General features: G+C 39.3%; 1 protein-coding gene across 2 annotated transcripts in view; it reads left to right on the top strand.

Moving 5' to 3' along the window:
- iqsec3a (IQ motif and Sec7 domain ArfGEF 3a) overlaps positions 1-23,508 on the top strand; it is a 149,887-nt gene that overhangs the window by 33,691 nt on the left and 92,688 nt on the right. For both annotated transcript variants that reach the window (XM_066667077.1, XM_066667075.1), the window contains exon 2: positions 1,744-1,821. In XM_066667077.1, coding sequence (XP_066523174.1) covers positions 1,744-1,821 — 78 coding nt within the window. The remainder of the gene's footprint in view (positions 1-1,743; positions 1,822-23,508) is intronic.

The following is a 23,508-nucleotide window of genomic DNA, read 5'->3' as shown; positions in this document are numbered from 1 at the left end:
GTCCAAAATACATGATGGTAGGTGAATTTTGCAATAGAAAACTGTCCACAGCTGTGAGTGTGTGAGTGACTGTGTGAGTGTGTGATGACCTAAGATGGTTTGGAGCCCTTTCCAGGGTGTGTCAGGCTCACCTTGACCTTGAATAAGATGGAGTAGTTACAGCAGATGGATGAATGAATATAATGCATATTTTGGCTGGAAATTGAATGAAGAGTGGTCTTTGGGAGAGACCCATTTCTTGATTTTACCCCTACCTCTTGTTTTTGTGTTATCTTTCCCATTGGAACTGAGTTATAAGTTATAGTTGTTAAAATCTTGAGCTTGATATGTCGACAGAACACAAAGAGCAGCATTTCAGCAGTGCTATACTGCCAGTCTGCAGTGATATCAGAACAACACTGCTTGACCTTAATGCAGTTAAATTTAGGGCATCATATGTCTTCAAAATCTCATATTATCACCCACTCCTAAATTTCTGTGATACAAAGCTTATTCTGGGGCTTTTTGTTCAAAACTTCCAATTCCACTTTAAATGTTACAGAAGCCTCAGGCGCTAGATTGTAATTGCTTCACCATTTAAGGAAGAACTGTAAATGTACAAACTACCAACACATCAGACTAGTACTAGTGATGTTTTATGCCTGATATGAAGTAAATGGTCATAACAATATATACATTATGTATATAAATATTGATATTTGTAAATTTCTTTGGTCACTTCTGCAGCGTTGGTGATTCACAAGATATTCATAACACTCAGTTTGGAGTGAACCTCTTAGAAATTACAGTTTCAAGGGCTATACATCCCTATCCTATGGACCTACCCCTCTTCCCCAAAAATAATTGAGTTGCCCTAACCCTAGGCAAAACAAAGTTGTATTCTCAGTTGAAATCCTGTGTAATGTTTGATAATTGTCCTCCATTCATTTTCTGTTTGTTATGGCATGTTTTTTTTAGAGTGTGGGAGGTAATGTTGTTATTTACATTCAGTTTGTCATTTTTACCCCCTACATCATGCAAATGGCAAGGGAGCAAGGGTTGAGCAGAATCTCAATCTCTCTCTCTCCCCTCGCTCGCCCATGACCATCTGCTATGTCTGTCCTCGTAAAGCCTCAGCCAAATATTACAGTGAGAAAGCTCATATGCAGTTAAATACTGAAAATAATGATTTGGGGCTTCAACAATGGGGCAGCAATGGGCCTGCAAGGTCAAATCATTAAAGCACTGCCTGGTTGCCTGAATCAAACCGGCAATGTACCTCAGATAATTGTATTGTTTTGAAGCAAAACCCCTATAATGTAGCTGTTTGTGTTTGTATTCTGGAGTGTACACTACTTGCTGAACATACTGAATCACAGTATCATTTTGAGACCCTGGCTGTATTTGGTTCTAATATTTTTGTGGTAGTTAGTATTGAAACCTATCTCTGATGTATTTTCCCCATTTAATGATAAAGTCCTCATAATTAGGGCTCTAACATTTGGAAAAAATACTAACACACTATGTGCAAACTGGCATAGCATGTTGACTGAATATTAATACCTTTGTATATCAGATATCTTCATTCCTCACAACATCTACAGGAACAATGATTGGGAGCTATCGATATACTTAACTCACTACTTATTGTATACTGTAGTGTTTTGTTATATCAGTATTGTACAGGACAATATTGCAATAATGATCAAAAAGAGATTTTTTTTTGCCTTAATCCTTATCAGTTCTGTTATCTCCCTCTGATAGGAACCAGACAGTGCTGCACCAGTTCTGCTGCCCTGCACCGGATGCTCCTGAGGCTGAGTCTCAGGCCTGCGTACCCAGGTAAGAGCTGCTGCCTCCTTCCCAACCCCCCCACAGATATTTTCTGGTTTAAGGTGATGCAAGGCAACACAACTGCCCCAGTTCCATCTGTCTTGAAGTGGTTGTTAGTCTTTTCACGCTAACTCCTCGCACAGTTCATTGCTCCGTCCTTTGTGACCTTAACGTAAATCACACCCAAACCCTGGAAAATAGGGCAAAATGTGCATGAAGGTGATTCAAATGTAAATAGATTTGCCACTGACCTAATATTAAGTCATTTCCCATGCAATTTGTGTGTAGCAGTATTTACAAACAGATCTAGAGGTGCCATGTTGAAAGTCAGCACAGGATCCTGTCTTGGTAAGCATTCCCAACTAACCTAATGTTTACAGAGGCAAAATAATTTAGATGTGGGATTTATTACAAAAGAAATTCCTCTGTAATCTTTAATGCTTAACATAAGAAATGAAGTTGCAATATTTAGGCTTATAAGTTCCTACAGATTCTCTAATAGATTCCTACTAACATTTTAGAGCTGCCATTTTCTCTTGGTTTCTGATTCAAAGACCCAAGGACACATATATTCTAGTAAACTTTGTCATTTCATCAGCTCATTGTTTATTAATTACTTGTTAATAAATGAATGACAGGAATGTCAACTAACCTTAAAACTGACTGCTATGCTATTGTAAACTCTTTACTGATAAACAGTAGACCTCAACCAGACTCTATCAAGTTAAAATGACATACTGCAGAAATTCCAGGCTTATTTGTTTCTTTATTTACATAGTTTCACTGTGTAACTAAAGATACAGACAGTGGGTAAGAGGCTATTGTGCCAAAAAGAGTTCAGTAAAGAGTTTCACAATTTTAAGGCACTCCTTTTCGAGGCTTTGAAAATAAAATGAACATTCCACTACAAGAGCAACCCTGAACTCTGATGTGAAAATCAGCATTAAACTAAAAATCTTTTTTACATTTGAAAAATGTTATTTATTTTCGGTGGAAAGAAGGTATGTTGGCCCAACAGGTTTGTCGCCGCATTCTGGCAAAAATGAAAGCTGTTTTAGATCTAAAATATATACAATTTTCACTAAAAAAAAGTAAATAGTATTTTTTTGTATTTAAAATTATCAATAATTTCATCTCATTTTCATAAATTATGATCTCAGAGAGAGCACAGCACTAAACAAGGGAGGTACGTCTCATGCACATGTATTTTGCTTAGTAAAATGGTACAAAACAAGAAAATGAACTGCATTTATTGTGCCTTACTGTAAAATAAATGCATGTTTACATTACAAATGAACAGTGAGTCAATACAGATACGAATCTAAGAATAGTTTTTTTTAATCCTGTGCTTTAAGAAAAACAAACAAATAAAATAAACCATTCATTCTGTGCATCTGTATATCCCACACCTGCAGAGCTCAGCAAATTGCAGTGACGGGAGAAAAAAGCATCAATAGTAATTAAGCAAAGCATTTGCGATGTTTGTTTTGCATGCTGGGTGTTTACAGAAGCTGCGGTTTGTCGAAGAGTGAAATCAAAAAGAAAGGAAGGGGGAAAAAAGAGCCAGAAGAGTGAAGCAAACAAAGGCAATCACTGTATTGATGACCGCTGCAGTCCCCCTAAGAGCTGGACACAATAAAGCAGCAGTCAGAACCCAGCGGTGGCCAGAGAAACAGCCCCTAAATCACAGCCTAAGCGCTATTATTGAATTAGTCCCAGAGAGAGATGGACAAGAGAGGGAGGACAAAGATGGAGAAGAGAGATGGAATCACAATTTCCCACTGTCTCTGTCTTCATCTTTTGTACAGCAGTGAGAGAAAAGCCTGTTTGTCAAACAGAAAAGAGGCAGGGAGAAAAAAAACGGACCAAGAGACAGAGCGCGAACAGTAAAAAAGAGGAAGACATGCTCGCTTAAAGAGTTCAAATGAAAGCCCCTGCTTTTCAGCTGCCTTGGCTAACACATCAGTCAGAAATGAAGATGATAATTTACTAAGTTTTCAGATGTTTGTTAATATCCGTTAAAATTCGTACATTCATAAACTAAAGGCCCACTTTTTAATAAAATTGAATGGGGAGTATAACAGCACTGGGATCTGTAGAAGTAGAACTCTTCTAATGGTCTTTTATGAGCTCTCTTATGTTCTATGTTTTCTCAAATGATCAAACCCCATCCAATACATTTCAATTTAAGACACTCTAGCTGACACTTGGCTCTGAGCATGCTGATTGTAAGCTTTTGTTGTTGTTCCAGATTATCTTCCTTTATTTCTATAAAAACTTGGACAAGCTGTATATGCACAACTGAACATCTGCCTCTGCAGTGGGTTCACCTTTATATAGCTGACTTCATTAATAATTAGGAACGACTACAAACATTATAAATGAAAGATAAATACAATATTGTTGCATATTATGCTTCTGAAAAATGACGTCGTGTGTAAAATAGGTATCGGTTATACATTCATGTAACCACTTCATCCTGATCAGGGTAACAGTTTGTCCAGAGCTTGAAAGGAATTATTGGGTGCAATGGCCCAGTCGCTCATACCTGTGGACAACTCACCTACACTCAATCCATCCACCAACATGTATTTTTGCATTGTGGGAAGAGACTGGAGCATCTGGAAGGAATCCACACAAACACAGGGACAACAAACAAAACCCGAGGTGAGGATCAAACCCAGGACCCCAGGAATCTGGAGCTGTGTAGTAGTGGAAGTACCTGCAGCTCCACGGTTCTGCCTTATCAGTTACACACAAATGTACACATTCATTTATTGATGCCTGAACAAACTGAATTGAATTCGTACTTGTGTGTTGTGAGAAACCTTTTTAGAGGGACAAAACTAATTTTAGATTATAAGTAAGTTCTCCATCTGAATACACATTTATTTATCAAAATAAAGTGGACCTTGATTACTAATATAATCAGCAATGACAACTATAAAAATCCACCAAGGACAGGATTCAACCTGACAGAAGAATAGCATAAACATCTATATCCAGATTAATGTCAGTGCTGATCAAACTTGTGTTATATTATTGCCAGAAATAGTCATATTAAATGTAAAATAAATTAACAGAATGACAGACCACTTCAAACAGAGCGCTCAAGGCAGTCTGTGGGTTGCTGGTTGCAATGTGTTTGCTTTTTGGTTTGTTAGAAAAAAATGTGTTCTTTTTTTTTTTTTTTCTTTTGTGTTGTGTTTGTTGAGCTGTGATGTTTGTCAGGGAACTGTTGCTCATCCTCATGCTTTCACAAACCTGCTGTTTTCATCCTGCTCATCCTCGCCTCCTTCAGCTGGGCTTCAGTGCTGCGTATGCTGTCTATTATTATTATTATTATTATTATTATTATTATTATTATTATTATTATTGTTACGTATCACCATCTCTCATTCTTTCTGTCATTATCCATCTCTTAGCAAGTGAAATCATCTTAAATCTAGTCAATACATACAACACCTTTCATTGTGAGCTTGTAAGAATATTATTAACTTATTCAAATAAATATAAGTTGTTAGTTAGTTAGTTTGTTTGTTTTGCTCCAGGGCCCCTGTTAGAGTTGCAGAGTGTAATTCACCTTCAGAGCATTGTACTGAAATCAGGGGTGGGGAGGGAGTAAGTGCTTTCCTACCTTCCTAAAAGGTTACATAGTGCAGTTTCTTCAGTATCAAATCAGGAGTAGCACTGACAGACGCTCGTGTTTCTATTACAGGTCAATGAAACATCACAATGATTTTGAAGCTGTAATTTTTAGAAATTAAAAAAAAATAGTTTTACCTAGTCTAATTAAAATTTTCACGTAGACACTACTGCGGCTAAGGTAGGTTGAAAAATGGAATAGTAATCTTACTCGTAAGTCGATATTTTTATAGAAAACTATTTGAGATTTTACCTATATTTCAGATGTTTTCACATAATGAAATAATGTTTTGTTTTCACAGTGTGCTTTTTCATTCCCATACCGTTAACCCCCTCCCCCACCCCCCTCTGCTCTCCCCTCTCCGCTTTACATGCAAAATGTTTCTGTAATTCATGACTAGCTTTAGGGGATAAATGGTAATGGTCCTGTTATGTCCTGCATGCTGGTGGCTCTGTAGAGAGTAGTGGCTCCTTGTCTGTTTTTCTGTGTATGTCCCGAAACCAGGCACTTAACACCACACACTCCAGTGAACAGCCAACACCCCACGGCAAGCGTCAATCACGTTTATCCCACGAAAGTGGAAAAGAAAACGAAGGGGTAAAATGAGCACATTCTGGCAGACAATAACAATGCAGCACATCTCCGTGACTATTTGCCAAAGGCCTCCCTTGTTAAGGGATGTTCAAGTCAGGGTACTCTGCAAAATTCAGAGACCACATTCCATTTATTTCATTTACACTCAGAGCATCTGCTATGTTCAAGTTAAGGAATTTTCAACAGATATTTCAAAAGATATTCGATATTTTAAAAAATCCAATTTAGTATATCTGTACACACACATAAAGAAGGGAAAATATAGAAAGAATAAGTAAAGAGACTGATTAAATTAATGATTAAAAATACATAGAAAATGGGACTCCAACAGCAATCCAAGACCTGGTAAACAGCAGTGAAATCTCTCATCTGAGGGGCAGAATAAAATCTTTGTCTGTAAAATATAGCTGCTGCATTTCTCTGACACATTGCTTAAGGGCTGTTTTGTCTAGAATTTAAAAAATGAGGAGTGGTCTCTAATTTTGCACAGTACTGTAACTGTATTGCAAAGATGGTTCCTGCTACCTGCCTAAACAAGGCCTCATTAGCTTATAAAGGAGTCCCTCTATCACTTCTCCACATCCTCCAGTCTTGCTTGGGGGAATAATGAAGGCCCTCCTGTATTAGACCTGACCAACGATCCAAACAACATGCTGCTGATGGGTTGTTTCTGCCGTAGAACCATCGCTTCACCTCTAATGGAGGAGGGGGGATATTAGCGAAGAGTTGAGCTTGCACATCTAGTAATAGCCTCTTTGAGGAGGGCTTTGTGTTTAGATGTCTGTGATAGTGATATTGCACTTTTTACAACAAGGACGTAAGAAAGCTCACTAATGAAGTGTGAAGTTTGGCAACGTCTGGCTCAATTATTTATTGAGGATTGAATGGAGATTAGCATGTATTTATTTTTTATGTTAAAAAAAGATTGTAAACACTTTAAAATGAGTGAATTCAACTAATGTGCACTCATTGTGTATGCAGACATTCTACTGTGCCACACAGCTCCGATAATCTCCACAGAATCGCATTAAATGGAATGAGATGCTTTGGAGGACACCATGCTCAATGCCAAATGTTCACCTTAGTTATAAATCTATAATAGAAACAGCTTATAGAACACCAGGTACAGTAGATTAAAGATCAAAAGTTCATTCCTTCTAAATCTAGAGCTCTTGAGGTCTCTTGTCCTACACATCCACACATTGTCAACATCACCGAAGTGCAGACTTGGATGAAGGCCACAGGGCTTGAAGTGCAATTTGGGATAATGCCAATGGAGCTGCAAGCTATCAGCCTGCAATTACTAGGGAGGAGTTGATTGATTGTGAAGCATCGATATTTTCCAATAAGAATGTTACTTCAGAGATTTAGGACAGGGGCTAATTCTGCTGTCATTCTTACTGGCCTCCTCCTCTCCTCTATACACACACACACACACACACAATAATTATGCAGGCACACTGTGTCGAATCGTATCTTAAGATCATAATGCCAAGTGTCATATAGAGGGGTATAAAGCCCCCAGCACTGGGCTATGGAATATTGCAGCATCATCCAATGGATTTGGGATGAGCCAAACTAATAATCACATGGCTGTACACCATCAAATCCTCACAGCAACATTCCAACATGTAGTGTAAAGCTTTCCTAGAAAATAAGAGGCTGTTGCAGCAAGAAAATATGCCAAAATGTATCAATACCATTGATTTCGGAAGAAATGTGTGATTATAATATCTCATTAATACAATTTATGTTAATGGTTTGCTATATTAGTTAATCTCAATTAAATGTATATGTTTTAAAATTACTAATCATTCTAGTCATAGTTCTCTCATTACTCCCATTTCTGAGCTGTCAACATCAGATCTTCTGTTTTCTCCCAACATTTTTGACTGCTTGTTTCTGAATGCAGACTATAGCTGTGGATGTTGTACACAGAAAATCCTTCAATCAGCTCTTTGAGTGTTTGTTTTATGTGCTTTCCAGGCTTGTAGCACATGTATTGTGTGTGTTTTTTTGGGTTGAGGTAATTCTGGACAATCCCTTGGCATAGGAGCAGGGGATTTTGGAGCAGCTCTGTAGCAGGAGGTAGAGTAACAGTACGATGGGACCAAGTCTGGACTGGGGAGAGTCAGAGAAAGAGGCAAAAAAAATCCAACCAAAACATGTCAGGACATGTAGCAGCTGTGACTGCCTTTTAAAAGCACATGAGCTCCTGTGGATCTCTCTCTCTCTCTCTTTCTCTCTTTCTCAGACACACACACACACACACACACATACATACTCAGATGCAAGAGAAAAACAACATGGAGGGCTTGTTATTTGAGAATCAGTGATCTCAGATAAACAAGTCACATCTGATATGGTTTCGTAGCTTTAAGAGGCCGCCCTCTCGCCCCCAAGGCCATAAACACAGGAGAGGGACAAGAACACATCTGTTGTTTAGCTAGTTTTCTCACTGGCTGATTTTCTGACCTTTTTAAGACCAGAAATTCCCTATATTTTTTTATTTTAAATGTCATGCTTCAAAGAGCAACAAATCATCTTTAACACCAAAAAACCCAAGCCACAAAATATATATGCATGCAATTATTTATTTACTATTTAAATTTTTCAATAAATTTCAAGTCACAAGACATGAATGGCTTTATTATTCCTGAGTGAAGCAGTTTAGCTTCACAGAGTGGGGTGTGCTTATTGGGCTGCAATGTGTACAACAATTTTTGAATTATTTATTTATATTCTACAACCAGGGCAATTGGTGTCAGTATAATGTCTGATTGATTACTTAAAGGAAACTCATGAGAGGAAAGGAATGATAATTTTAAAGGGCTTAAATTTGAACCTTCACTTCTTATAGTCCATAAGCAGAAGTTAAGATTCAAAATGACCTCTTTTAAATAGTTAAAATCTCTTGTTCTCTCAAGGCCTATTCTTTCTTTTTTACTTTATGAAAATAAGAGTAAATTATATATATATATTATATATATATATTTTATATAATTTAATTTTATAAAGGCAAAAGTTGGAAGTCTGTTGATCAGTGGAACCATACTCTCTGTGTAATATAATGCTAAGGCAAAAAAAGCTTTCTGCCTTTTATTTTGCACTTCTCTGTCAGTATGTGATGTCTGTTTCCATATTTTTAATAGGTAAAGAAAACAAACTTAAAATGCAGATAATCTATGAGTGTTAGTGTCTCAAACTACCAGTTAGAACCACAAAACATGGCCAAGTCCTCTAGACTCCCTTAATATTTGCTCTGATGTAACAGATCAGTAAGAAGGGTTAGGGGTTCCATAGGGATGTGGATTGAATGTATGTGTGTGCACATTAAAAGCCATTACATACCCATCACTACATGAAATATGAAAATGTGAAAAATCAGACATGGCTTTGTATGATTGATTTAGTTGCCATTTTTAAAATTTATTTATTTATTTATTTTTTCCACAAAATTGACAAAATACTTTGTTTGCTGTTCACAGAATACATAGTGAGCCATCAGAGAGAATAAAATATCATTGCAATTCACCATCTGAAATAACACATTTGGTGTGCTAGTTGCCATCAGTTTTACACATTATTGAATTAATTTACTGCCATCAAATATTAATCCCATGAATAAACCATGCTTGGTGTGTAAAGGCCTTGCCACTGGAATCAACACTGCATCCAACAATGAAAGCAGTATGGAGCTTTTTTATTCAGCGACAGGAAACACAACAACACACAGGAATTGTAATTCCACATGATGATGTATTATACCGTGACCAACACAGCTGCTCTGGAGGCATATTTTAAAGTCACTCTGGAATCTTACATGGACCTATTATACTTTGTCATTTTGTGGTCCTGGTCATAGTACAACTTTTAAATGTCAAGTCTCCACTGATGTATTGCTTGATAAAACCAAACTTATTTGCAGATGCTGTAATGATATGTATTTGTTTATCACAGAAGCATATCAGGTGATGTGAACTTTAAGTAAAACCCAAAACTGATACCATGAATTCAGTCACACAGCAAATTATGGGAATAAATAGATTGACAAGCTCATAGAAAATGCTCAATTTATCTGTGGGAGGTCGCTGGGGAGTCTCAGTGAGCACAAAGGCCTAGATCTCTATGGGTGGCTAGGTTGGCCTCCTCCTACCCTCATCATAAGCACAGTGCTAGGTTACCTGGCATAACAGATCTGGGCCATTACTTAGTGTTCTCTTCCAAGCATGTTTAGCTGTCTAGTGATGTTTTTCCATAGCGGTTGTTTGAGGGGAATTGGTGGTAGTTGGTTTTAGACATCTCGAAAATCTCAAACAAAGGCTGAGGAAGAGGATGCTGATGGTCCATGAAGTTTGATGTGGCTGAAGTAGAAATCCAAAGCCTTTATTCAATACCTGACATTAAAGTCAGCACAGCTTCTTTTCTGTGTGTGTGTGTGTGTGTGTGTGTGATGGTGTATAACTCAGCGACTGTAAAACTTGACAGGTTTGAGGTCAATGTGAGTTCACTGCTGAAGCATATAACGAATGCCAGGCTCAGTGAGAGGAGTGACTGCTTCTTAATTAACCCTTTACACACAGTAGTGAGGAGCTGTGTGCTATAAAACTCACACAATATCCTTTAACAGACTAAGCAGCTAGAAAGATAATTGGACCGTCGTAACAGGTCTGCTTTAATGACTGCAGATTTTTACCTTGATAGATGTGGATTCAGCTAAAAGCACGAAGTCATTTACAAACTCACAAACTGACTCCACACACACACACACTCAGGCGACTGCAGAAATCCACTGTGAGTTATTTATGTTCACCAAATGGCAGAATATTTCCATGTTTTTCCTCTGTCTCCCTTTTTTCACACTTTCCCTCTCTAATTATACATCTAATTATTCCTTGCTTCCTTCTTCTGATGCATTTTTATACATCCATCTTTGCATTTTCCCTTCTCCCATTCTCCTTTTTAACTTACGTTGTTCATTTATCCTTTTCTTTTTCTCTACCTCCTCTCATGCCCTCTTTCTTTCTTATCTCTAGTTTCTTCCTTATTCTTCTCACCTTCTCCTCACTTCCATGTCCCCCACACTCTTCCAGTTCTTGTTCATTGTCTCCTCTCTGCCCTTTTTCTCTGTCTCTATCTCTCTCTCCCTTTTCCCCCTGTCTGTCTCTCTCTGGATCAGATTGGGCTTTTGTTCTCTTCTGAGGGCTGCAGTGTCATGATGATTAGTTTATGGCCGTACTGCTGGAGAGCTGAGTGTTGAGGTGGATTCACGGTGTTATTGCTGGATAACTCCAAACATATCATACAATTACACTGCTGTCTGCACACAGTGCTGAGACTGGAACTAATCCCACACCGACCTCTCCCCCCCCTTAGCACTTCTGTTACCGCTTCACTTTTATTCTATTCATATTTGAGACTTGAGTTATTGCAGGTTCTATAATTCTGAACTATATGTCACTCAAACTACAATTGAAACAGCCGGTGCTGCTAGTTATTCGTCGGCAGTTTGCATTTAAATTCTCCTTCGAGTCTCTCTTTCAACAAGGACACAGAATGTCTTTGATGCTAAGCTCCAAATAGCTCCTTTATGGAACTGTTGATAAAGTGAGTGGTTGTACCTTGGGGAGAATTTTAGGTGAGCCATGTATGAGAATGTGAGTGAGTTTCGTGAAGTTCTTCACATCTAATGAATAATCTCATCAGTTACATTATAGTGTATTTTTTTATGTGCAGTTATTTCTTATAGTGCAACATTACAACTGAACTTGTGCATTTAATTCATCCACATATACACAAATACATACACACAAACAAACAAACACGCACACACTCTGGTGAACTAGGTTCAGTCAGCACCAACTCTGAATGGAAGGCAGCCATCCCCAGTGCCCGGGCAACAGTTTGGGGTTAGGTGCCTTGACCAAGGGCATTTCGGACATTGATTGAGGGAGGAGAACAGTGCTATTCCTTCACTCCCACTACCAGCAGTTTTTCTGCCAGTCCTGGGGATTGAACTGGTGACCTTCCAGTCACAAGCCTAATGTTGATGCATGTTGAGAATGTAAAGTTAGACTTCACTGTGAACATTGTCACGAGTTTGGCTACTGTAAAAAATCCAAATTATTAGCTGCAAGAGTTTTTAGAATATGGAGAGAGAGAGTAGTATGCACCTGGTGCAGCATATGTAAACTCCATAGTGACTGGTTATTAAGGAATCTGTAGAGAAGAGATGGATCACATGGCTAACAGTTTCCTTTCTTTTTTTGTTCTCCCATGTCACAGTGACTCAGCTGTGGCCCCATCAGCTGTGTGTTTGCAGTAATTAGTTTCTGATTCTTGGCCTGGAAGTCTCCTGTTCTGGCACAGTCTTCTGCTTCTCGCACAGTCTTTTCCACAGACTTCCTTTCTGCTGTCCTTAATTCCTATTTATTCTGATTTATTCTTGATTTAACAATTTATGTTTTATGTCTACGTTACTGATCCTGACGCATGCTATGAAAAATACATAGGCAGTTGCAGTGTATGTTTGTAAATGTTTTGTGTCTTATGTTTGGTGTTACGTGGCTAATGTCACTAACATGTATCACCACCAGCTTGCATCATTCAAACTGTGAATCAAATAATAACGTAAACAATCATATGCCAACCTTAAAATATGTTTAATTATTGAGTAATCTTCAAGAAACCTATGTCTGCAGTCTACGACACTGAAGTTCCATATTGTTATTCATTATTCTCTTAACCTCATAGCTTCCTGAGTGGCAAAGCAGTCTAATGCCAGATTCACACTACACAAATTTGGTCTGATTTTGACACAGTTTTGTCATATCCAATCCATATCTAGTGTCAGAACCGCATATGGGCTTTGGGGACAAGGAACAGTAGTGTGACTGCAATATGACATCTGGGACGCCTCATGACACCCTGATGAAAAGTCTAGCATGTTCAAATTTTTGTATCTTTTTGCCTAGTCTGAAATATCCTACGGAGTGTTCCATAATGATGACCAATAGAAGGACAGAGCGCTGTCTGGTGCATATATGTAAGCATGGAAAAGAGCAATAGGGAGACTGCTGCTGGAGCTGTCAGGTAGAACAACAAACCTGAGGAAATTACCATGGACATAGACAGTCCACACTGACAAATGTGTAGTGTTGCCAGTCACCAAGACACAGCATGAATTTATAAAGCTAATCTGACATGAATGTTGTGAAAGTTAAACATATTGTGTAGTCTGATCCTAGCATAAGGCTATGTTCACATTACAAGTCTCTTTAATCAACAATTTTGCAGTTACTGCAGACTACTTGCCTTCAGTAGGTTTCTTCCAGGTTCCCTTAAACTGATTAATTCCCATAAATATCAAGCAAATCACCAACAACTTCATCCTCCCACTGACTTTTGTCACAGACACAAAGTGCATGTGTACGGGCAAAACATAAAAACAATCTGACCATTCACATACGTGCCACTTGCCGAAAAATCAAATACATATCCAGTCTTGGACCACATATAATCAAATGAAATGTTATTTGTATAGGGTTTTTACAGCTGTTATTATTCCAAAATCTGATTCAAATCTGTTAGGTCCACACAGCCCTATAAAAAATTAGGTTTGAAATGTAGAAATATAAAAATCAGGTTTGAGTCCATTCAGCTTGGTAATGTGAATGTTACTAGGATGTGAATGTTGACCTTATCCATGAGAGATTGCCAATTCAATCCCTGGTGATACCATAGACTTCTGAGACAAAGGGAATCATGGGTCAAAGAGAGTACCCTTGGTGTAGCTCTTTCTGGGTAGGTAAGGTGGCCCTCCTTCTCCCAGCATCACAAGCACAATGCTGGCTGGCAGAGATATCACTTAGCTGGCATAGATCTGGACATTCTCTTCCAAGCACATTTAGTTGTCTTCATCAAAAGATGCAGTAGTTGGACTCACAGGTCTTAGAGGAAGCATGTGCTTGCCCTCACTGTGCCAGGTTGGTGGCATTGTGTGTGAATGCGTGTGTAAAGTCTTAATTAACAGGTGGAGTTAAGGAAAAATGGGGTAAACTAAAATAATGTCTTGGGTGATTGGCTACATGCAGGAATATAGATAAATTATGTATGGATAAAACTGAATTAAAATTACAATTTTTAATGGAATTCTTAAGTCTCTTAAGTGTTTTAAAGCTGACCCAGCATACCTGCAGATTCTGTATTCGCGTAGTTAACCACCAACTTCAGATCAAAATGGGGAAAAAAATTTGACTTACATTTTTTGGTTTCAAGTGCTACGCTAGATCCAAAAAAGGTAATATATAGACACCCTGCGGTAGCCTTCTGCCATTTCACAGATCATCAATCCCTCTTCAGCATTCGTTGTTTGAGCATTGCTAAGCTCGTGCTAAGCATTTATATTGCATTAGGTACTATGAGTAATATTGAGATGATTTAAAGTATATAGGAAGCTGTGTGTAGGTTATATGCAAATACTACACTATTTCAATAACAGACTTAAGCATCTGCAGATTTGGTGTCTGAGGTGGGTCCTGGAATAAATCCCTCATAATAATAACGGCCTACTCTATATCCATGTTAGAATCCTAATGGAAAAATACAAAGAACTTATTGGTTTTCAGGTCAACGTTGCCTCATACACAAAAGCTTTGGACGGCAGTTTAGGGAATATTAAGTTAATTTTTTGGTCTGCTCACACACATCCAGGTGCACTTCACTCCTCTGCAGTGACTTAAAGCTACGGTGTCAGTGACAGGCTTAAAGGTGAGACGGTGGAACTTTATGCAAATGAAGCATGACGCAGAGATCCAGCAATCCATCTGAAGCAATGCAGAACTCCTCTGAGCACTATGTCTCATAGAATATTCCTCAGAACTTTCTCATTTTACTGTTTGTACTAATACAATGAGATCCACCTTAAGGGGACAGCAGATCTTCACTCAGTGCATATGAAATCTTTAACTTCAGTATATCTTCCAGAGGCTCTCACCTACACAAAATTCTCCTGTGACGTCTGGACAAATCCTGTAAGACAGAGAATCAAATTGTTTTGTAGTTCCTGAATGAACTGTTTTATGCTCTGTAGAGCAGGTCTCTGTTACGGGGGTGGACAGGTTTAAAATAGGTTTAGAAGAGGATCTATGAAATATTCAGGCCATTCTGTGTCTGTTTAATTGCTGTTTCATTACTTATGGTCAAAATTCAACTTAACCGAACTTTATTGCTGCCTGTTTGTGTGACATTAATGTTGCGAGTGCAAAGTCTTCTGCAGGTTTCAGAGACAGTCATGTGAGTTTATCTCCCCAAACTGTGAGAGCTTCTTCATTATCTAGAAGCCTTTTGATATAACATGATGTTTATTGTGATTATATTCCATGTTTTTGTTGTTCTTATTATCATTTCATATCATGAAATGCTACAAGATCTACCAGAGATCATGTGGGTTGCAGGTGCAGGTGCAGGTCTGACTTGACAGATCTTTTCTAACCTTCTCACCCAACTGCATCTGGCTACATTCACTGACCACTAAGTTCATCTCAGAGAAGCCTACCGTTTATGACAACTGACGCTTATTAGAATAAGAATTTATAGGCTTATGTCAGTTTTTATGGAGGCTCATGTACATCTCATAGTGTCCTGTGCCTAGTGACCTATAGTACAATGTACCATGGTAATGAATGTTCTGCTACTGATGGATGAGATAGGGATTATATTGAAATGCCCTGGAGCTTTCCTATCTTCAGGGGTTTTTGAAGGTCATTAGATTTATGAGCATAATCTTGCTCGGTTCTTATAGTTTTCTCTTACTTTTTTTTTTTTGCTTGTCCTTTGTCTTTATTTCCTCTTGGTCTCAGGGTATTTTTTTAATATTTGCTTGTTTCTGCCTATGTGTAAATATGTTTCCTTCTTCTGTTTAATACCACAATCAGCTTCTTGATGTTCTGGCATCACATCGCCTCCTACTGGCAGCTCAGAGTAGCACAAACACACACACGCACTCACACTACTGCATTGATAAAACTGAAAGCAATGCAACGGGCACTCAGCTTAATTTTAAGGTCTATGTGTCCAAATCTCTTTTTCTTTCTTTCTTTCTTTCTTTCTTTCTTTCTTTCTTTTTCTCTCTCTCCCTTTCCCTGAATCCCTTACTTATTCCAGTTTCTCACAACCTCTCCTTCCCATCTTTTTTCTTTCTCCATTTCAGTTACTTTCACTCCCTCTTTCTTTCTCTACATTTCACACACAATGTGTTTCTGTTTATCTATTTTTCTCATGGTCCTTATCATTCCCTGATCCTCTCTCTTTCTCAATGTTAATCTATTTTTTTAATCTCTCTCTCTCTCTCTCTCTCTCTCTCTCTCTCTCTGTCTCTCTCTCTCTCTCTCTCTCTCTCTCTCTCTCTCTTTCTCTCTCTCTCTCTCTCTCTCTCTCTCTCTCTCTCTCTCTCTAAATGATGGTGTGCTACCTCTGTCCAGCAAAGTGACCTTGTGGGCCTGCTGTGCTGTTGTCATGGGAACGGGGAGTTGGCATCGGGAGGAGTAGATTTCTCTCACTTCTGTACATCAGCTTTTAAAGAGACATTTGTGTGATGGCAGAGAAAGTGAGAGAGAGCGAGAGAGAGAGAGAGAGAGACATGAAGAGAGTGAGTGAGTGAGTTGGTGAGAAAGTGACAAGTGGGAGAAAGGGAAAATGAAATGCATGAGGATGGATTCTGGGATGCATCATGTGAGTAGTGTTGTGATTGGTGAAAGCATCTGTTCACTTTTTGCCCTTTTTCCTTGGTCTTCCCTGGTATAAACAAGTCTGAAAGTCAGCCAATCGGCTTTGGCTATTTCACAAATGACTCTTCTCTCAGCCAATCGTGCAAGATGTTGCTGATGGCATCCAAGGACTGCAGCCAGTTAGCCTTGGCCTCCGCTCAACTAAAATGATTCAAACCAGAAGGAGATGGCAGCTGAGTTTAACAGCTTTTTGAACACATTTCTCGCACCACCACATAGCTTTTAATCATTCCACCAACCTGCTTAGCATCCAAATGAGCCACACAGCATACATTACCACCAGACACAACACAGGAATGAGGGGAACCTTTGCACTAAAACTGATGCTTCCTTTTCAAGCGTGAGTGTGTGCAGACAAACCTGTTGCATCAGTTCCAATCTGGGCACCGATCTGGACAGTTAGTATTGTCCTCCAAACGTGTTGAGCAACAGTTAAGAAAGAGATGGTGGTTCACATTCTCTAGGAGAAAGCACAAACTTCCCTGCATTACAATTGATTTTCACTTGCCCTCGCCCACTTCCACTGACCACTCAGAAGTGAGTAGCATTTATGTCACACAAGTGGCCACTCACAGTACAAGGGGAGGAAGGGGCAATAAGGAACAAGTTTTTCATTCAGAATATGCTTGCTTTCTGCAACAAATGGCAACATGGAAATTATTTCCCTGGAAATTATTTATTTGGTTATTTGCACAGTATGTTTGCGACAGACGGTCTACAATGTAATATCAAAGAAGAATGATGACAAGAGCTGAACATTGAGTGAGTACTTTTAAAATTTGATAATGTGCCAATTTATTAAAATATTTGCCAAAAGAATGGCAGCTGTATATGTAGAGATAACACACACATCTGATTCACTTAAATGCGGTGCCTTATTTTTTCAGTGTGTCCTGTGGTATGGTGGAGTCTCATGATTAAATTTCATTAGCATTATTGAGGCAGCTGAGTTTGGGACTGGAAAGTCAACGGTTCAATACCCACAACCAGCAGGAAATCTGTGGGTGTGGGGGGGTGAAGGAACCCCACTGTCGTCCTCCGTCAATCCACGGAGAAATTGTCCCCGAGCAAGGCACACAATACCCAAATGCTTCCTGGGTACTGAGGTTACCTGCCAGCACTACAAGTGTGTGATCACTGCCCCTAGTGCACTTGTGAGTGTGTGTGTGTGTTTACATGCACTGATGAATTAAATGTGAATGACACATTTCATTGTATGTTGTACAATGACAAACAAGTTACTCATTTCATTATTTCCCCTTCTGCGAGAGAGTGACTGGTGTGTGTGTGTGTGTTTGTGTGTGCATGCATCATCGAGCTGTCAAATCAGTCGTAAGCATCAAGTGTTTTTTATTTTACCCCACATGATGTGCACTTTTAAAAATTCCCCTCTATCTACACTACCATTGAAAGCCCCCCACCCCACCACCACACACACATACACACACAGCTTTTCATGGAGGTGTTTATGCACAAAATGTGACATTTTCACTACATCAGTTGCTGCACATTTGTTCATCTTTGTTATGTTTTATGCAGCGATGCCCTTGTGCAGGATAGTACAGTGTCTGTGTTAGTGGACTGTATGTCCAAAGGTGTCATCTTGAATAGGCTATTGATATGGAGTTTGTCCTCTATTTGTTGCAATAACAGCTTCTAATATTCTGGAATTCTTTTACATTATATGTTGAATTCTGTCAGGATTGGATAGTGTTCTGCCATGAGAGTATTAGGTAGCATGGGTATAAGTTAGTGTTGATTATTTTAAATTAAAGACATCACTCATATGTACTGGGTAATGCTCATCTCTCTAGAGAATGTGGAGAGTTGTGGGGGTTTATACCTTTCTTGGCCAATGCTTTATATTTGGAATGGTGACTTCTTGAAGCAGAATATGTAAACTTCTTGGACTTTGAAGGTCTGTATAAAATAGCCTGGAATGAAGGTAAAGGTATAGTTTTAAAACGACACTATAATATTTTTTGACGTATGACATTGAACCCATCCAGCACTCTGTTGGCTAGCATCCAGGCAATGAGGAGATGGTCAGATGGCTCTTTCCCTCTGGCTCTGTCAGGAGGTCCAGATTGAATGGGTCGTCTGCATGATTCTGATGATGTTGCCAGGTCTTTGTGCGACGTGGCAATGCCAGAGCACAGTGGCGGTGATCTGAAGAGCTCTGCAGCCGAGGGCATCGCTGGAGAAGCAGAGATATCTGAGGAGACTCTTACTCTTGTGAAAGGTGAATAAATCTTTAATTCTTGTAGAGCTCTTTCATGGCGCCCGAGGAGCTGAACGTCAACTGCAAAGTGAATGGGATCGCAAGGGGCTCTGAGGGAGGGCAGGGGGCCGAGAGTGAAGCAGCCGGCACCACGCTGCGGGCACTACACCAAGCACGGCCAAACAACAGACACGAGTGTGGGCGAGAGAAAAAGAGAGAGACACTCACGGGGGCGGACTTCAGACTGATTCCCACCAGGAAATGCACAAACACAAAGAGAAGTGATTCCCAACATGTTGGCAAAGATTGCATGGAATTTAGAATGGAAAAAAAAAATCACAATAACCTGCTGTATGCTATTGATAGTGGTCAGATTGTAAAAAATTCTTTGGAAGAAGGGCTGCAATTAACTATTGCTGTGTTTAAGCCTGTTGCATCTATAGCCTACATCTGTCAGTAGTACACAGTCCTTGCCCTTTTTCTGGTGTTCCTTGGTTTGATTTTTTTTTCTCTTGAGCTTGTAGGTCATTCTGTTTGCATTATATGCCCTAATTTTGTACATTTGTGTCTTACGTATGGAGTTTTGACTGTTACTGCGCCTCTCTCTGAATTGTAACCTAGACAGCTATAGTCACTTTCTCAGGATTGCTTGATGCTCTCCAAAATAAAATATATAGCATTGAGTAAAACTCAGAACTTAGAGGGCTCTTCTGAGACAGATTAATGGGATCATACAGAGATAATTTGTAACGGATTCATTATTATTATAAGGAAAAAATGCACTTGTTTTTTCAATATACAACGGCATTAAATATTTTAACACTGCTGCCACATTTAAAATGCTGTCTAACTCCAGTTATAAGATGCATATCTTATATTTAGAACATACGTTAATATATATCTAAAATCATCTACAGCTTTTTACCTGTTAGAATCTTGTACAGTTCAAGATAAATCTATACAAATTCAAGTCTGTGAAGTTTCCCAAAAGCATTCTAGAACACTTTTGTACATTAGTATATATAACTCAAAATAATGATTCCATTATTCTGATTCCAATGAGGATATAGAACTCAAAATAATGATTCCAATCCATTGTGAATAAATACCCTCTAATGTCCAGTGTTTTACCCAGCCAGAGCGAAATGCCCTCCTAAACTAAATGTGTATGTGTCTGTCTAAGACCCCTAGGGCCTTGGCTCTTTCTGGTCAATTAACTATATCACCTTATTACTCAATAACAACTGCCACATACAGCCAGTAGTCAAGACTTGGAGGATATGGTAAATAGGATAGGAAAAGGACCGGAAATCCTAATGATTTTTCCTGTTTTAAATTGGGTCCTGGTGGAGGTTGTGATGCACATGGAGGATAATGAAAGGCAGAACGTTACCAGGATGGTGCCAGCTCTGATTAGCACCCTGTGTTAGAGCTGTGCTAGCAATGCATCCGAAGCAGGAGGGCTGAGTTTGGGGCCTTTCACACCATCCACTTTGTCACTTTTCCCCACCTCCATTCCTCCTCTCCTTGGTCCCTAATGGCCTGCTGGGAGGTTACTCAGGACTGCAGATGCAGGGAACAGGAGGTGGGCCTGTTGAAAAGCTTGTTTTTTAATTTTTTTCCCTAGGGCTGAATTGCATCTATACAGAGAGAACCAGAGCTTTTCCTCAGAAAAACACACTCCACCACCACTTACTCTGTTCCATTATCTTGCATTAAATTTAATTGGTTTTTATTTTAGCTTGAAATGAATCTATTTTAAAGTGAAAGACTGCAGACAAACTGGAAATGTCCTGGCTCATTAATATCAACATGAGTCAGTTAATATCACTGTTATGTGTTCATTTTACTTGTGTATATTAAGTATCTCATAATAACAGGGCTTGGCTTTAGTGTTTATTGAAGAGACAGGAGTTTTGTTCTTGTCCAAGTTGGGAACCAAACTCTACCGGTGAGTGCCTGCCTCCCCCACACCCCCAACTCGAAGTCCTTTATCTCAGCTGGGTCTCTTCAAACCCATTCCAGGGTATTCGAGTATCTGTTTTTAATCACACTGTCACATATACAAGATCTCTCTCTCTCTCTATCTTTCTTTCTTCAGGCAGATGTGAAATTAAAATGTCATTGATAATTCAAAACTTGCAATACGTCTTGGCAGGAAATAGGTGCATAAAGCATTTTAGAGCTAAAATTGAATTTGATAGGGACAAGCTGAGATTGCAGTAGATTCAGAACATTGGAATGGTAGATAGAAATATGAATAATGCCTTTTACAGCTTGACTTTAGCAGAAACATCACAGTTTATATATAAATAAATGATGCCCGGAGTCAATAGAAGAAAGACTGTAGAAAACACAGCCTAGTTGTGCCTTTGCCAGCAGGGGGCGATGTGTAGATTTCAGGCTCTGCCTACAGTGTGCTGTCCCATGCCATAATTCAAAGTGACATCTGTAGTGCAGTTAGTCATCACTGTTTGCCACCCCCTCTGTCCCTACACTGTGCACTCTAGATACGTTAGCAGTGTTGGCCAAAACACACTGGACACTTCTGCCAGAAAGTGGTGATGAGTGCGCAGCGGTCAGGGAACAGTATGTTCTCTCAGTACAGAGAGGTGTGATTTTTGTGTGCTGCGCCACAAAATAACTCATTTCTGCCACATCCAGGTGAGACAAACTGACACACACACTCAAGCACATACACAAACTCAGGGCTTAGAAAGGAACAGTGGTACTGAGGCATCCATTAGTAGATAGATTGAAATATTGCAAATTATATTGTAGAATATCACAGTATTGTATTAAGTATTGCATGCTGTATGTATCATCCAAATAAATACGTTCTGTATTTCAGTGTAAGTAAAGTGCTGGTGTAGATAGATGTGAGTGGTTTACTGGGAGCAGTGCTGGTTGTAAAGTCTAACAGCAATAGGAAGGAAGGACCTGCGATACCGTTCCTTCATACACTTGGGGTGAAGCAACCAGTCACTGAAGGAACTGCCCAGTGCTGTCAGTCTCATGTATGGGGTGAGAGTCGTTCCCCAGCATGGGTGTTAACTTGGTTAACATCCTCCTTTTTCCCACCACATGCACTTAGTCTAGGGGGCTTCCCAGGACAGTGCTGGCCTTCTGAATGAGTTTGCCCAGTCTCCTCTTGTCTGTGGCAGAGATACCGCTGCCCCAGCAGACCACTCCAAAAAAGATAACTGATGCCACTAATGCATCAAAAACGGTCCTCTGGAGTGGTCTTTACACTCTGAATGACCTCAACCTCCTGAGCAGGTAGAGTCTGCTCTGTCCTTTTCTGTAAAGAGCCGTAGTGTTAGCTGTCCAGTCCAGTTTATTGTTCAAGTGAACACCCAGGTACTTATACGAGGTCACCCTCTCAATGTCTGTTCCCTGGATGTTCACTGGTGAATGGGAGTGTGTACGGCTGCGGAAATCCACCACCAGTTCCTTTGTCTTCCCTGCGTTGACCTGGAGGTGATTCTGCAGACACCAGTCCACAAAGTCCTGAGACAGATAAACCTTTATCACAGCTGTGTCTCTTCAAGCCCATTACAGAATGTCTGTTTAATCACATTAGATTAAGACGTAGATTCCAAGTTTTTTGCCCACAAGGCCCACTTTCCAGATGTTTGACCTTGGATTTAGCCTCAAAGTTGTGGAGTAAATAAGCAGTTTATTTATAACTTTAAAATATTTTACCGAAATTTTGCAATGGGAATATTTTTTACCAATTACTCTATTGTCTTTAACAAGAACAGAGTGCCAGAAATGCAAAGCCACCTTGTCGAGTATTTTGGAGGGAGGGAGTGAGTGTTACTTATTTAGTGTTCCATTAACAAAGGCAAACTAGAGCCTGAATAAAACCCCACATTCCTTATAACAGTGGCAAATAATTTTCCTTGTAGTAAACATTACATCAGATCATCAATAAATAAGACAAGCAAATACGAGTCCTTGGGTCAGACCAACTGTACATCTGTAACATATTTTCACTGAATGTTGCTCTGCATATAGATTTATGGACCTCCCACCCAGGGGCGTGCCTAGACTGTGAGAAGACCCACGGCTTAGCTCCAAGAAGAAACATTTCTCTATGAAATCTTTACCAAATGTTTGTAAAGTCAAACCCAGCAATAGTTCAGATCTTACTATAAGGGGCACTGGAAACTGAAAGGTACAGAAATTAATATGTTGGTTGCACATGTAAATTTACTTTGAGATTACTTTAATTTGTGAGTACTTAACTAATACACTGAAAATAGCATGATGCCAAAAAAGCCATAGAAAACCACAGGGCATTTATTCCACATTCAGAAAAAACTGCAGTACAGTGCATTTGTGCTAAATACACTAAACCAGGGGTGTCAAACTCAGTGGGTAGTGGGCCAAATTCCACTCAGTCAATGTCAGGTGGGCTGGACCACAAAAGCTGTAATCAGTAG

The sequence above is a fragment of the Hoplias malabaricus genome, chromosome 4, assembly GCF_029633855.1.
Source record: "Hoplias malabaricus isolate fHopMal1 chromosome 4, fHopMal1.hap1, whole genome shotgun sequence".
Lineage (NCBI taxonomy): Eukaryota > Metazoa > Chordata > Actinopteri > Characiformes > Erythrinidae > Hoplias > Hoplias malabaricus.
This window is presented reverse-complemented; position numbering and strand designations above follow the sequence as displayed.